Source organism: Meleagris gallopavo, chromosome 24 (genome assembly GCF_905368555.1).
Source record: "Meleagris gallopavo chromosome 24, MGAL_WU_HG_1.1, whole genome shotgun sequence".
Taxonomy (NCBI): Eukaryota; Metazoa; Chordata; class Aves; order Galliformes; family Phasianidae; genus Meleagris; species Meleagris gallopavo.
This window is the reverse complement of record NC_139427.1, coordinates 464,272-480,729: the sequence shown is the minus strand read 5'-3', so window position 1 is coordinate 480,729 and position 16,458 is coordinate 464,272. Positions and strand designations below refer to the sequence as shown.

At 47.2% G+C, this 16,458-nt stretch overlaps 1 protein-coding gene across 2 annotated transcripts in view; it reads left to right on the top strand.

The window, feature by feature from the left end:
• The first annotated feature begins 11,127 nt into the window (after positions 1-11,127).
• DPYSL2 (dihydropyrimidinase like 2) overlaps positions 11,128-16,458 on the top strand; it is a 43,773-nt gene continuing 38,442 nt past the window's right edge. For both annotated transcript variants that reach the window (XR_014887949.1, XM_085242761.1), the window contains exon 1: positions 11,128-11,515. Coding sequence is in view for 1 of the 2 variants with exons in the window: in XM_085242761.1 (XP_085098887.1) it covers positions 11,165-11,515 (351 nt within the window). In the remaining variant the exon portion in view is untranslated. The remainder of the gene's footprint in view (positions 11,516-16,458) is intronic.

Genomic DNA, 16,458 nt, shown 5'->3' with positions numbered 1-16,458 from the left:
GCTTTGGTGAGCGTTCAGCATTCGAAATCCAAGCTGCTTTGAGTACGTGTGCCAAAGGAACACATGCACAGAAGCTGATCGTGGGGATTGTGTGGGTCTCAGCTAAGGGGCACAGGCTGGATCCAGTGTCTGTGTGCCCAGTAAGGATCTCCAGCGGGCTGCCACAGCTTTGCCTTTCTCTGTCTTTATCCCTCCCTCAGCCCCAAACTTTGCAGACCCCCATCTGCTGCACTTCTAGAAACCACACTCTGAGCTTCCGTCCTGCTTCTGTAAGTGGGTGTGACGAGGTTTCTTTCCTCCTTTGCCCTTCTTGGACTGCAGGGATGTGGTCTGTGAGCACCGGGGGCTGCCCAGGACTCCAGGCACACCCAGCACCAGCAGTGCTCCATTTTACTTCTCTCCACTGCTGCTAATTGACAGCAGAGCGAGCGCCAGCTCCTCGGGATGCAGGCTGAGGGTATTTTGCACAGTGCGTCCCTTCCAAGCCAGGAGATTGTATGATTCTGTATTACTGTGATAGCATTGTTGGTCAGCTACTGATGTTGCGTTCTGCTGCTGTTTTTATTTCTCACTGATCTTGTCATTCAGACAAGACCCAAGACCCGACACACATCCTAGGGCATTTTCCTGTGTATTGATTCTTTTATTTAGGTCCAGCTTTCTGCTTTGCTGTCTGAGGGCAGAAATCTTCAAGTGTTACAGGAAACAGGAGGGAAGCAAGGAGAAGGAAGGCTCTGATCGAGCTTGCAGAGCTTGATTAGTGGTAACCAAGGCAACGAGGGCTCTTTTGAAATAAGTGCATGCTACAGACCCCCGTTTTGTGCACAGAGATGGTCAGCATTGAAAATTAGAGGAGACGAGGTAAGATCTTTTGGGCAAAGAAAGCTGCCAGGCAGTCGGAAGGACCTGCTGTCCAGCTGACTAAATTAAAGCACATCCCACGTAGGGATGAATGTTCATGGATGGTTTTTTCATTGCTGCCCTGTGGATGGTTGTTACAGCTGATGGAGAAATGAAAATACAGATGGCAAAGAAAGGTTTGATGCAAAACAAAGTGGCCACAGCCTGGTCTTGTTTATGCTGTAAGTCTGTGTGAACTTAGCCCTTCACTTAAGGGAAAAATTCCTGCAGGTTGCTTGATTTGACATAGAGATAAATGGGAGTTGAGTCCAGAGTGGCAATTTCAAGTTAGCTCTGTGCTGTGATCATCTGCTAAAGGCTTTTGGGTAAGCAGCTGTTGTGGCTGCTTTAATTTACAGCCACGATATAATGTTCCTTGGTTGGTGCTCTTCCCTTGGTATCCCTGCAACACGCCCTGCATCTCTCCTGGTCTTTACTCACGTTGTGATTTTAGTCTTGTAGAAACTGATCTGCACAGTAAGGAGAGGATGCTGTATGGGTGCCTCTGAATCTCGGTGCTGTGGATCCTTGCATTTGCAGGGGCTGTTCTCTGTCCCAGTGGGTTCTTCTGATCCGGTGTCCCCCAGGCGCTCCCGAGTTTGCCTGCACAATTAGGTCTGCTGAGAGACAAGCTTAGTTTTGGTTAAGCACGAACGGAAGCTTTGATCCCTGGAGTTTACACAGCAGTACTGTATGTGTTTCAGATGAGCCTCAGCTGTGCTGTGTCCCATTGTAGGAGTTCAGTCAGTCCAGCTCTGCAGGTGACCTCACCACAAGATTTAACTCTGATACTCAGCATCTGTGCTGCAGAATCCCTTGCAGTGCTCCTGTCCCACTGCTGGCCTGTGAGATCGCAGCCGTTCACCTTCAGACTTTCAGCCTGGAAGGGGCCACGTTGGTCTGAACAAAGGCAGCAGTGGCAGGAGGGATCCGCAGACACAGCAGTTGTTACTGCCTGTGCTTCTGGCAGCATAAAGTGAGCACAGCCTTTTTATTGTGCAGCCATGGGTTGCTTTCTGGCTACTTGGGTACCTGGAGAGTAGTGGGGTGAATTGGCATCTTTTGTCTTCAGCAGGGTCTCAGTTCAGTGCTGAAGGTGCTGAAGTTAAAACTCGGCTATGCACGGTGAGCCCTGCATAGGGAGGGGAACGTGTGGGCGAACTGCAGCTGATCTGTGTTTGGCAGCCCTGAAGGATGCAGAGAAACAGACCATTGCATTTCTTTAAGAGCTCTTGCTGCCCTCTGAAGAGCACCCGCTCTGCATTCTGTAGCCATCGCTATAGTAACTTTCTGCCTCCTGATTTTGTTATGAATGGCGGTAGGAAAGCCTCTGTGCAGGCTCCAGCTGATACCCTGCTGCTTCCAACATCCTCAAGGCTTGCTTTCCTTTTTAACCCATGAACGGATGGTGCCTTTTAGCTGGGGTTCCTTTGTGAATCTGTTCTCTTTCTTTTGTCTCTGTGCATTCAACACCACGCCATATGTCCACTGTAACCAGGAGGGGTGATTTGGAGCGAGCAGCTTTATGCAGGCAAAGATCTGAGTCTACAGGGGAGAAAGTGCTGGGTGTTTTGGGGGAGTGCTAGTGTGTGGTGTTTTTCTCTGGGAAGAATGAGAGCCAGTGGGGTTTAGCAGCTACCAGCACTGGGCTCTGAAGGCTGACTTTGTCTTGCTTTATCACGATCCAGGCATCCCCTCTCCAGACACAATGCAGCTCTTTTCCTTCTGCCAGCACACTCTCCCTATGGGATTTGCTGCTACCATGGAAAACAGAATCAAGCACGAGCGAATCTGTTCTTTAACCAGTTGTGAGCAGCGGGTCAGTATTATCACTGCAGTCTAACAAATGCATAGGTGGGTGCCACAGAATGAAAGCACCTTGCTTAGGTCAACAGAATGAACATAGGAACTGTGGAAGGACTCAGGAGCTGGGATTGCTGGCATATTAAGAAATGCTCGCTGTTTGGAAATGCTGCAGTGGGGTGGTGTTAGCAGTGTGGGGATCCCTGGGGCGTTCCCAAACTGCATATGCCTTCCACACACCAGCTCAGCTGAACAGGCCTGGAGATGTGCAGCAGTTAGTGCAAAGCCCTTGTGAGTATTCTTCATCCAAACGCTTGTGTATCCAGCCCATCCATTTAGCCATCCTCCGAATGGACTTGAACACTTCTTCAGTTTGCTGGAGAGAGAATTTCTTTTCCTTCTTTTTTTTTTTTTTTTTTTAAGGGTTAAAATATTCATGCCGATACTTGGGGGGAAAAAAAACACAACAGATTTCATCATTTTGAAATCAGCATGTCTTTCTCTGCAAACATTTCCCTGGATTCAGTGAGCAGTACAGCTCTGCTCAGCCCTCACATGGGATGTCTCGTGTCACGATAGGCAGGTCAGTCTGTCGTGTTTTACTTTGATTCACTGAAGTTTGTTTCATGCTGACCTCGGATCACCCAAGTGCAATAGTAGAATGCAAGGGGGGAGGAAAGGTTGTTTTGTGCAGAAAGTAATACGGAGCCTGACCTCTTAGCACTGCTTCTCTGTGATTTAGTAATGTGCTGTATTGCAGGAAGGTCTTTGGATGATTTGAGACAAGCCTTTTCAAGTATGCAGCCCAAATCTGAGGGTATAAATCTTGGTTTTTTTTTGTTTTTTTTTTTAAGCACCGGTACCAAATTTGTCTGGATGTTTAAATTTAATGCTCCCCTCCTTCCTCACTTGAAGGAGTGCACATCTCATTGGTGAGTGGGACAATTGCCCTGCATGCCTCATCCTGCCCAAGGAAAGCGATGTGTACCGCTGGCACGACCCCCTCGCTGTGCAGGGACATCCTGGCAGGGATGCTGAGGGGTCTCTGTGTGCTGGTGACACACGGCTGTTCCTTTCCAAAGCAGCAGCTGGCAGCCCTCTGATGAGAGTCAGAGATGCCACAGATGGCAGCAGAATGCAAGTGCCCTCCACCAGCCCCTTGCCAGAGCAAACTCCTCCTTGTCTTTTCCCTCCCTTAACCCAAGGGAGCCCGTTGCTGCTTGCTGGGGTTTCCAGTTCTGGTGGTCACAGCTTAGGGCATTTCTCAGCCCATATCGCCTGCAAAGCGCTCTGGGCCCATTCCCCTCCTTGGCAGCGAGCAGCATAATGAGTAGGGATGGTGGTTTTGACAGGAGTGCCTTCTGCAAGGCCAAGGAGAGGGAAGGCATCATCCCTGCAGGAGTTAATTCTCTGGGCAGTCTGAGAGCATACAGATTTATGAAATAAAAGCTTGTAATGCAGTTTAATAAGATTAGATTTATTTAATAAGTGCAACATGAGGACATCAGCTCATGTTAGTAGCAGCAGCAAAGCCCCCTGACCTAATGGGTTCTACAGAGCAGCACAGAGATCTGGTTTTTCCACTGCTGTTACTGGTTTTAGTCTTCCTTCATACTACTGCTGTTATTCCTTATTCCTGGGTTTTGCTCATTTCTGGAGGCAGAGAAGGGCTGAAAAGGCAGCGTGAACAGAGCAGTGGTGGTGATTAGGAAGATCCCCAGACTGGGCTGACTGCAGGCAAAGGAGAACCTGGACCGTCTTGCTTCTGCTCCACGTGACACAGTGCTCCTCTGTGGTTTGAGGTGGGCCATTTGAATTTCTATGCCTCATTTCCCATGCGTACAGTGAGGCTAATAATGCTGCCTTTGTCTGTCCTGTCTGTTTAAAATGTAATGAGATTTTAAAAAATGACAAATGGTTTTCAGTGCCCCATATGAGTGCTTTGCTGAAGGCGTCTTCAGAAGTGACTGAGCGCTCTCCTGCTGAGCAGTAAGGCCTGGCAAGGTTTTCAAGCTGTGTCAGCAAAATGAAGAAACTGAGCAGTACGAGACAGACCAACACAGGTTTCTGTGCATGTGAAGAGTATTCTAAGCACGATTCTGGTCCAAACGTTGATGACGTTGCTGCCTGTGAGCGCAGAAAACTGGTTCCAGAGCCTAAGGAAGTCTTTACTTTTCCAAACCATCATTACATGTTGTGGTTGCAACATCGTAGATAATATTCCAAGATATTTTGTGGGGTTGAGTATTTCCATCCCAGTAAATGGGGAGGCTTTTCTGTCTGCTGGAAGTACTACATGAATTGCTATGAAATAGCTGGAATGGGAGAGAGCAATTATAGAGCTGCTGAAAGGGCGAGGATGAAACAGAAAGGGAAGGTGGAGCTTCACTTTGCATCTTTGGTACAGTAGCACCATATTAAGCCAAATAGTATTTGTTTATCCCAAGTATGGGCTATTTCTAGTGTCTAGTTTACTGCTGACTTTTATTTTCAGTGATACTGTGTTCCCTCTTAGAGCAAGCCAGAGAGCTGTAATGCTCAAAGTCAAATGAGTGAATCATTCATAGAGCATGAAATGCTTTAGGACCCTTAGTGTTACTGTTGTCATCATAATTTATTAACACAGTGCTTAGAAGGTGTGTGAAGCCATGTGGATCACGGCTCTGGCATGCTTTCAGTAAGAAGATCTTATCTGGAGGGGGAGAGAGCGGCTCCAGCAACAGGGAAGCAGTAACATTCACCCATTCTCCTCCCCACCTTGACGGGAGCCCCTGACTTGGAAGGTCTCTGTTTTAAAGCAGGGATGCAGTGGTAGAGATTGCCAGTGTCCATTTTGGGTCCTTTTGGGAACCCGCTGGCAAAACTGTAGAGAAGTCCCACTTCACACATCAATACTCATTTCCTGCTCAGTCCCAGTTCCGTACAGATTTTAATGACAGTACACCAAGAGCTGTCATATTCTTAGAGAGGTGTTCAGAGGAGATGTTAATATTTAATGATGCCTTTTTGTGGTCAGACGGGTGAGTTCTCTTAATGACATTGTCTGGAAGAAAGATGCTTCAATACTCAGCTGTAATCCATCCACGCCAGCCTATTGTTAGGGCTTCAAAATGTCATAGGACGTTTATGGACCATGATGCAATCAGCAGTTTTGGTGGAACTTTTGTCTTAAGCACTGAGCAGTTCAGAATGATTCCTGCTGCTGTTACCCAGGATTATCATCTTGAGAATAGCTGAAAATGTCTGACTTCAGAGCAGTCCGGGGCCCTTCACTGCATTTATTTTGTGGAGGCTGAATTAATAAACAGGTTTTGAAGGCAGTAAGGCTCTCCACTCTCTCTGGAAGTCAATGGGAGTTGTACACCTAATTTCCATTTGTGCCTTTGGAAAATCCCCTTCTAATTGGCTAAATATTTGTACTGTTGGCTTTGGGCATGGTGGCACAATGTGGCTTTCAAACCATCTGTTTTCAGGGACTAAAACCCACTGGCAACAAACCTTGATTGGCAGAAACTCACCGAGGCTGATTTACATCAGTTGAGGTTGCTGAGGACAAAACCATAAAGCAAAACAGAGGCATAGGATAGGCAGAAATAAAGAAGGTCCGTGGAAATAAATGAGCTTTGTGTCTGCATTTGAATGGACTTCACTCATTTATCAAAAGATTTTCTTCTGTTCTTCAGTGTTTTTGAAATAATGTCTCATCTTTGAGTGCTCAGTGCCAAAAAAAGCTGTCAACCACTCCAGCAATTATCATATCCCAAAGGGAACTTGGTTAATGATTCCTCTGCACACAACTTGGTCTTTCAGTCTTTGTGTTGTGCCAGAACAATTCCAACCCAGTCAAGCATTTAAAGATTTGGCTTGACTTGTGATGTTCAAGAATATTCTGGAAGCGCAGTTAATCACTGCCACCTCTTGTGGTGAACCTACACCTTAGAAAAGGAAAATTCCAGAATCAGATGCAGAGATCAGCAGTAGGTAAGGTAGAGAGGAAGGGTGGGCTACCCCAGCCTCTGGTCAGGCAGGGAAATTCGATGAAGCTGTGCTTTTCACCCCCTGCTCCCAGGCACCACCATTTTCCTCTACGTTCAGTATGGGCAATCAGCTGACTTCACTGCTGTGTCCCCTCTCTCTCACTGGACCCAGCTGAAAATGCCATATCAACTTGATGTCGTTCTGAGAACAAAGCTGTGTTCTTAAGTTATGAGCCAATTAGACTTAATGGAAGGGCTGGCATTAAAGTAAAGAGTTCTTCACTAGAATTTGCTCCTGTGCTTCACTCGATGTAAGCCTGTGGTTTGGCACATACACCTGCTTCCTTTCTATGGGTGGCTGCTGTTTTCCCTGGTAAGGCTTTGACTTTATGGAGCTCTGCCTCCGCAAGAATCTGCATTTCCATGGGATCTTTTCACGATAAATCTTGCACCCAGTGGAAATATTAACAATCATCTGCAGTAGGAAGAGCCCCAGATTTGGAAGTGGTTGCTGTCAATTTGATAATGTCAGTTTAATGGCTGTAAATATACTGCTGTAATTTCTGACTGCATTCTTAGTATCTGAAGTTTATTTTTGCAGCAGCCCCCTCACCTAAGGGGACGGTAGACAAATAAGTCAGCATCAAGCTACACTGCGTTGTTTCCATTTCAAATGTGCAAGTAACTACAGCACTGAAATTTAATAGAGCACCATTCATCATGTGATGCACAAGAAGTGGGCACATCTCAGCCAGATGGAACTGGAGATCAGGAATCACTGGAGCCATTGATGCAGGGCAGGTTGGCAGAGGAGCCCTGAGCTCCTGGATTTGTCTGGGCAGGCCACAGATGTTGGAATTTGGTGGCACAGTGGAAGCATTAGTATGTAAGGGAAGAGACTCCGTTTTCCACTTTGTTGACAAAGAGTCTGCCTACTTCATGTCTTTGTGCTCACATTTTCCCCTCTGCATCAGGTTGGGTTTTTTTGTTTGTTTGTTTGTTTGTTTTTCCCCTTTGGGAAAGGGATCTTTGTGAAGTCCTTCTGTTCTCCATGTGGTCCTTTTTCTTGTCTTTGTAGACTCAGCTGTAAACTTCAGTTAGGAGTTGTCTTCTCTCATGTGCTGCTGCAGTGCTTAAGGTAGTGAGTACTTGTGTCACTTAGAACTTCTGTGTACTAACATAAAAGAACCTTAATTTAAGCTTATTCTGCCACTTCTTTCCTCTGCAGTTTGGGGTAAGCTGTGCAAGTCCTCAATTCATCACTTTATTTATTTCAGTGTTGAGATAATATGACTAGAAGTCACTTGTCCGGAGTGTTTTGATATTGGGAAAAGCCAACGTTGTGATAACATTCAACTTCCATCTCTGTTATAGCAGGTGTGGATAATATTAACTGAAGATCTTTTTTTTTTTTTTCCATGTATCACTCAATAGTTTATCTGCAAATAATTGTTGAAGTTATTTATTCTCTGCATACCTATACTGCTCTGATATTGTTACTGCCAGCTGATATTCATTGCATGATTGGAACACAAAATCTGTTGCACAGAGGCTGGAGGTTGCCATGTAACTTAGATTGGTCTGATTGTTTTCTCAGGCTTATATTTATGGGCTGGTCTGTGGTTCTCCAGTGTTGCTGATGGGGCCGTCTGCTGTTACCTATGGAGCTCTTATTGATGCCAGGTGTATGAAATTCAGATGAGGACCAGAGTCAGTTTCAGTCACTTCTAAGATTCCAAGTGAAAATAGGCACCCTATGGGATTACTGAGCAGGCAGATTATCAGATCCTGGTGATGTTTCAGAAAAGTTTGGTTATCTCTGAGCTTAAGCTTAAGCTTTAGTCACAGTAGCATTCCTTTTACAAGAGAAGTAGTAGAACTATGGGGGCATGTAGACGTATCAAAATGTTTTAGTTCAAGTATAACAATAGCAACAACAACAACAAAAAGAAGAATTGAATTAGCTACTACTAAACATTTCTCAAGATTTGTTACCTGAGTTTCAGGTGTGGGAGTAGAAACTTTTTAAAAGTTACCCCACCGTTTTTCAGCATCCATAAGTGGACCATAGAGATACAGAGTGTTTGCACGTCCCACTGCTGTGAAATAGCCAGTAAGAGGGATGTAGTCAAAGAAGATGCCTTTTAGTAATTCCACTGTCCTTTTGGGAGTGACCTTCATCAGGTCTGAGATGTTTGGAAGTTGCAGATTCATCTGCAGGATTTGATTCTTGTCTCAGCCATTTCCCAGCCCCCAGCCTGGCTTTTTTGGCAGATTGTTCTCTTGCTGTCCTTTCACAAGGGGCCATCTGAGTGTCTTCCAAGGATGTGCCAAGTGATGAATGAGCTCGATTTAAGGCTCTCCCTGAAAGCCACTGCATGCATTTCAGCAAACTGCAGAACGTGTCAACACAGTCGCTTCAAGGCTTTCGGCTCGCTGGGGCCCATCAGCACTCTGCAGCTTCTGTGGATTGCCTGATCAGCAATGCTATGAGCATTAATATTTATAAACCTTAAATAATACAGGACTTCAGGGTACCTGAGAGACCATATGTTGGCCTCCAATTCCCAGCAAAGCACCTGCGATCCTTGTGACCACAAGCCTGGCTGATCTTCTGTCCAAGTCCCAGAAGGGGAAGGGTTGGAGCTTTTCCCCCAAGGGCGTCTATCGAAGGCCTCCTCCCTCCTTCATTAGTTACCAGAGCACATCGCCATCATCCTTCAAGGCCAAGCTGCAGGCTTCTTTCTTTCCTTTTAGTCTGGAGTCTTAATGCATTGTGTTGTGCATTTATTATAGGGCTTCACTTGTTTGTGACCTTGGGTGATTCTTTTTTTCTCCATCCACCTATTGGTAAAAATGCGTTGAGTTGGGTGTTGCTCACAGGGAGAGAGAGCTCTGAGATTTCTTTATTTTTAATTATTTATTTACTGCTTTTGATATTTTTGGGGTCTGAGTCTTGCTAAGGTGCTTGGTAACCATTTGGACACAGATGCCTCTAAATTACCATTTAATGTGCATGTGCAAAGATGCATATCAATGAATAATGCATAGTAATACATAGCTTGGTGGTTGGGCTTGGTTCAGAGCAATACTGCACATGAATTAGCCTTAAGGGCCCGAGTCAGTGGTGGTGATAAAGGTGGAGACCAAGTGAACAGCACTGTGTGCTTCACCTCTTACCTTTGCAATAAAAACATCTCCCAAGAAAAACCCATCTCCCCGGCCTCGCAGAAAATGCCCCATAGAAACGACAAGGACAACTCTCCCTCGGCGTCGGCACCCTCTGGGGCCGTCGTGTTTAGCGACAACCCGGCGGGACGAGGCGGCGATGATCCCGGCTGCAGCAGCGGGAGGCGGCCGAGCCCCGCGGCGCGGGTGGTGCTGAACGGACAGCTCCGCCGGGCGGGGCCGCTGCCGCTCTGCCCCCCCGCACGGCTGCGGACCGCCGCCCTCCCCCCCCCCGGGGAGGGACTGGGGGGCTTCTGGCGTTGCCCAGGCTTAATTGACTCGCTAGGTCACTAATTTCGCTTTCGCGAGGTAAGTACTGGTTAACGGCTCATTTTCTCCCCTCCCTCGGTTCCCACACCCCTCTCCCATCTGTTTCTCTTTTTCATTCTCTCTCCAGTGCCATCTATCAGCCCCTTCTCTCCCCCTCCCCCCCCCAAAAGGGGCTATCAGAGGCCCGGCACCAGCGATGCCCCAAACCCCTGAAAGATGAGTCAGCGCTCAGCCTCCCGCCGGCCCCAGGAGCCCAGCCGCGATCTCCGCCGCTCCCCGCCCTCCGGCTGCGCTGCCTTGAGAAAAGTGAGGAACAATAGGATTCCCGGAGCACTCCCCGACTCCACCATTGCGGGGCTGGGGGAGGTAGGAGAGAGGGTGGTGGGAGGAAGGAAGCGATCCTTTCTCCCCCGCGTGGGGAACACGCCTCCGGAGGTGCGGGGGCGGCTCGGGCTCCGCCAGCCTCTCCGCAACTTGTAGCGAGAGCAGCGCGCTGGAGGAGGCGGCGAGCACCGATGGGGGCCGTTGCTCCAACCTGATCGAGTCCATTTGCCAATTCACCACTCGCATCACTTCCGGATCGGTCCCCAGTTTCTGCTGCAGAGTGAGGATTTTTTTTCTCTCTCTCTCTCCTTCTCCCTCCCTCCCCATCTGGATGCTGGGAACTTGAACCCTCCTCCCTTGATTGCAGCAGGATCTGCCCCAACCTTCCCTCAACTTTGCACTGCATCAAAGAAAAGAGAGCGAGCCACAGACTATATTGTATCGATGGGGGCAGGGGATTTGCCAGGCACAGCCCTTTGCAATTGATGCTGCCGTGTCTCTAGGACCCTGAGCGATCTTTTTTTTTTTTTCTTCCTCTTTTTGCTTGTGTGCGTGTGTGTGTGTGTGTGTGTGTGTGTGTGTGTGAGTGTGTGTGTGTGTGTGAAGGATCCTCCTGGTTACCGCTGTTGTTATTTCCCCTTAGCAGGGAGATCACACGAGCCATGGCTGAGAAGAAGCAGTCTGGCCGGCAAGGCGAGGAGGAAGAAGTGCCAGCCTTCTTCAAAAACCTGGGCTCGGGCAGTCCGAAGCCCCGGCAGAAATTCTGTGGCATGTTCTGCCCAGTGGAAGGCTCCCTGGAGAACAAGACCATCGACTTCGACTCCCTCTCGGTGGGCCGCGGATCTAACAAAGTGGTGGCAAAGCAGAAGGATGTCGCCCACTTGGGTCCGGATGCTCAGTCTGTCTATTCCAGACAGAGTGGGAAGGGAGGGGAACCATCTGTTGATTTCGGAAGAAAGGTGGAGATCAGGAGTGCCACTGGGAAGGAGGCACTGCAGAACCTGAATGACAAGGTGGGTGCACATGTGTGTGTGTGTGTCTGATACAGGGATGCAACTTGCACACGCAGTAGGCTGCAGGAGGGATGCATCATTTCCACCCTGCGGTTTCCTGCTTTTGTCACTTGCATGTATGTAGTGGTCAATGTCTTCCCCTAAAAAGCAGCATCTCTGCTACAGCCTTCTTGGCAGACCTTTAATGTTATCCCTGTGCTCTCTGCAGGTGTGTGTGTATGTGCACGGGGAGGAGGGCAGAAGAAGAAAGGAGCCCCTGCACACACAAACACCCTCCCTTTCCCCGCCCTGCCTTCCCATTTGGTGGTAGAGACTGACTTTTTTTGTTTCCCCAGCACAACGGTAGCAAAATGCCCCACCCAGATACTGAATGCAGCTCACGGGAACAGAAACGTACTGTAAGCAAAAGAACATCAATGAGCCTCCACCCACAGGGATCGATTCCCTGCAGGTTTCTTCCAGGGGAAGCTCAGCAATGCACTCCTCCTCCTCCTCCCAAGGGAGGAGTGACCCATGGGAGCTATATTTCAGTACCAATTTTGATGAAGGCCTTTGGCTACGGGGGCAATTTTTGCCTCAGGAAAACGTGCCAGGACTTTAGCAGGAATGTGGTGTTCTCTCAAGAAATCTGCTGAACTCGTCCCAGTCCTTTAAGACTCCTGAAGCTATTTTCTCACTCTTTGTGTGTGTCATGGTATAACAAACCTATCCTTTTCCTGAGGCAAAAGCCTTTTAAGCCACGTGGTTCAAGCTGACCGTGCACAATTTTTTTCCCCCTCCATAAATAGATTTAAGCAGGCTTTATTCATATCCGAGCCATGAAATACTCAGTGTGCTCCTCTGACAATGCTGGCTCCTATGCATAGTCTGGAAGAGCTAGAATGAATGAAGCACCCACCAGCAAACTGGTAGATTTCTAGTAGTATTCTGGGATAGAGTTTCATTGAGTGGTGCCCCAGTGGGCTTAAAGAGCATTCCTTTCTTCTGAGCTTCTGAGATGAGCCTCTTGATTTTCACTAGTGATACAGTTTGCATACAGAGGGTGGGGGTTTGTCTGGAATTGGTAACATGGGCTCGTTCCCTGGTTTCACCTGCTGTCAGAAATGTGAAATGTTACCAGGAGCATTGCTGGGGTCTTACCCTCCCCACGTCAGACCCTTCTCTGATTCTTCCTACTACAGTAACCTGAGGGCTCCAGCCAGCCACGCTTATGTGTGTGAACAGCTGTGGTTTACTGTGAGATCACAAAGGTAGGCCCTGATTTTCAGAAGTTCTACACATCGACCTTTAATTAGAAGTGGGTGATGCTCCACGCCTCTTCTCATCAGGTCAAGGAAAAGTTTGCCTCCACTGATACCTGTGGCTTGATTTGAATATGGTTATGATCCTGCTCACCCTCTGTGGTTAATTAGTTGTCTTAGACTGGCAAAGGAGCACCTTAGGAATAAAGGCCTATGTATCTTGGGAAGTCAAAGGTTTTACAATTTGGGACATTTTCAGGACTGATTTGGAATACTTTGGTGTGTTGATGTCCGAAAAGATGCAAATGTAAACAGGTAACGTATTCATTCTGAAAAGATGAATTACTGTGTGGTTGAGGGGCACAGGATATTAAAACCTGCAAGTATAAAATGGCAAAAAATCAGGTATCTACACAGAATATTAATCACATTTTTGTTAAAGGGTTTTCTTTTGGTTCTATTTTTGAGGTTTATCATAGAATGTTAACTGTGAAGGTGTGAAATGATGGGATAGTGCAACACTGGAGTTGTTTCTTCTTACCTTTGTGTAGCACTGGTGCCAGTGGATTGTGCTGTGAGGGATTGTGTGCATCTGGGTAAGTGCAGTCTTCTATTAGTCTTGCTGTGGATTGGCACTTTATAGCGAGAGTGTTTTAGCTTTAATGGTTTTCCAGCTGACTGCATCTATAGCTTGAATCAGTGGTCAGAGTCTCAGCAAGTAAAGCTGGCTTTGCTTCAGTGCAATTAGTAGGAATGCATTTACAAAAAATGATCAAATACATTAAAATAAAGATACTGCAAGAAATGGCATTAAAGGCAGCACTGTATTAAAATCAGGTAGGAGTTGAAATGCTGAAGGCCTTCTGAAACTCTGCAACTGAATTTGGCCCAGTATTTTCAAACCTGCATTGACTGGATGTTATTTTCATGTGATGTGAATCTAAACTGTAGTGGAAAGAAATAGTATTCTAATAGATAAGATCTTGAAATTATACAAAATATTTTACAATGGGCTAGAAATCTTAATGCTTCGTTTTCTTTTTTTCTTTAACTTGAGGCTGAAAACATACAGGCATAGAGGATGGTTGGGTTCAGTGAAGATACATGGAAGTGTGTAGCCAGTGACTGGATCCAAGTGGGTTTAAAGCACAGTCATCCTTTCTGTCACTCTATAGAAAGATCTTGCATTAATCTCCATGGAAGTAATTAACAAAGCAAGAATGACAAGCTATTTTTTTATTGTTCAGGGGTCTTAACTTTCCAGAGGATAAAGAAAGGAATGTAATTATTCCACGTTAAATTTCAGTATATTGTTCTGCAGACACAGATAAGGGTAATCAAATCTATTTGTGCCTATTCTGGGCTATTCTATAGGCATCTATCACAGCCTTGCTTTATTGCCTCTGGGCCATGCTGCCTCATAATTCAGGGTTAAGACCATCTCTAGAGGCAGCAGGAAGGCTTTCTGTCTGAGTTTAAGCAGCTCCTCACAACGAGGCAGCGCGGCCCAGGCAACAGGCGGATACTTGGGAGATGAGGTGAGTTTGCTCCCTGCCTTCCAGAATTCACCACACTTCCGTCTCCAGTCTGAAATCCTTCTCACTGTCCCTGTTTGGATGGTTTCTGCCCGGTCCTGCAGCTGTTTGCTCAGTGTTGGAGCACTGCTTTGTGCTTTGAGGCTGTGCCTCCACTGGGCCAACGCTGCTGTGGTGAGGATGTCACATTCAAGCCCAGGGTTTGCGTGGATGAGACGACCAACATGCAGCCTGGCTTTCACCAGCTGGGGCAGGGAGCAGTAAGCTCATGGCCTGCTTTAATCTCATTTCTACAGAGCCTGAATCACAGCATCACAGAATGGCCTGGGTTAAAAGGCCCACAGCGCTCATCCAGTCCCAACCCCCTGCTGTGTGCAGGTCCCCAACCAGCAGCCCAGGCTGCCCAGAGCCACATCCAGCCTGGCCTTGGATGCCTGCAGGGATGGGGCATCCACAGCCTCCTTGGGCGACCTGTTCCAGTGCCTCACCACCCTCTGGGGGAAAAAACTTCCTCCTAATATCCGACCTAAACCTCCCCTGTCTCAGTTTAAAACCATTCCCCTTGTCCTATCAACCCCTGAATGGGTCCTAAGAGCCTTCAATCCAAACACAGGCCCTGGGACCACCCATCTTCAGATGCCAAACTTATCCACGTGATTTCCTGTGTGATAAGCCACTGTCTTCACCTTCTTTTGCTCTCTTGAAACCAGTCCATAGGCCTTTGGGATGTGTAGAGCACTGAGTGCAAACAATTGGTCTAACAGAAAAAAAAAAAGCTACATATGGGAAATAAAAATAACAAAAGTAGGCTAGGAATTATTTTAGAGCTGACACGAGAGGAAAGAATCCTAAAGCACCTGAAGCTTCGGGTGCAACTCTCACTAAAACCTTGAATCTCTCAGGGTCGTGGTTGGTCATTCCTGGAGAGGAGTGGTGGATGACACCACGGTCAGTGCCCAAAAATCACAGACTCCGGAGCACTGATGGAACTGTTGTGTAAAGCAAAGGCCTCGTTCCAGACAGCTGCAAATGCAGTTAGGATTTTAATTTGCCTGTAATTTCTTTAGTCTTGTTTCAACACTATTGCTTTCAAAATAATGATACAGGAGGGTGACTTGCACGATTTTCCAATGGAGCACAGTAATTTATCTGGCTACTAGAAAAATAAACCATAGGGGGGAAAAAAATGATAATGAGCACAAATGTCACATTCCTCTGACTTCTCAGATTCCCCTCAAGCTATCAACATGCATGGCTGGAATGCACTGTGCGCCCAGGGAGCGGATCACCAAGTGGTCTGCAGTGCTATGCGAGGAATCCTCCGCTACCGCTCCCTCTGACACAGAAACACAGAGCAGAGGGCTTTGACACAAGGCCAGCTGATTTGGAAGGAAAACATAAACACGTTGGGCCAAATCCTATTCCTCCCAGTTTGGAGCAGAACTAATTTGGAGGTCTGGGCTTTCGGCAGCACCTGGTGAAACAGGGGTAGATGTGGTGCCTGGCAGCTCTGCGTGCCACCCTCGTGCCAGTGCTGGGGCTCATCTGACACGAGCAGTTTGTTTTTAGCAGGCATGGAGCAGTTGTGTAGCTCTGCCCCTCTCCTCCTGTGAGAAGGGATGGCATTCGGGAGCAGAGCTGTAGCAAATTACCAAAAATATCAAACTTTGCTACTGTAAGATTCACGTACAAATGCATTATCCTGTTCTTCAGTGCACCTCCTGGAGAGCTGGACTGATTCTTAGGGGGGAGAATGCAGGTCTGAGTGTTTCTGTGTCTGGAGTGATGACTGTGCTGTGCCCTACAGGTGGACACAGCTGGCTGATAGAGTGATAGCTGAGAGCCCAAGGCTTTGGCCTGTATTTCTGGGGAAGGGGAAGGAATGATAAGAAATGGTGTAAATCACCAAGAACAACTGTTTCTTGGACCCTGCTCTTGGTTTCCATTGTGCTGGAGGTGCTCATCTCTTTGCTCTGGATGTAAGGGAGGAGCAGTTAATTCTCATTTGTGGATCATTTTTTTAACTGACCTATTTGTGTGGCTGCAAAGTGAATTGCTCCCTCACAAACTCAGATGCTGTGTATTCAGAGGTTACTTCTCTGAGAAGTTCATGATTTCACAGTTGACCCCTATGGTCATTTCCATAGCATGCCACTTAATTCTGATT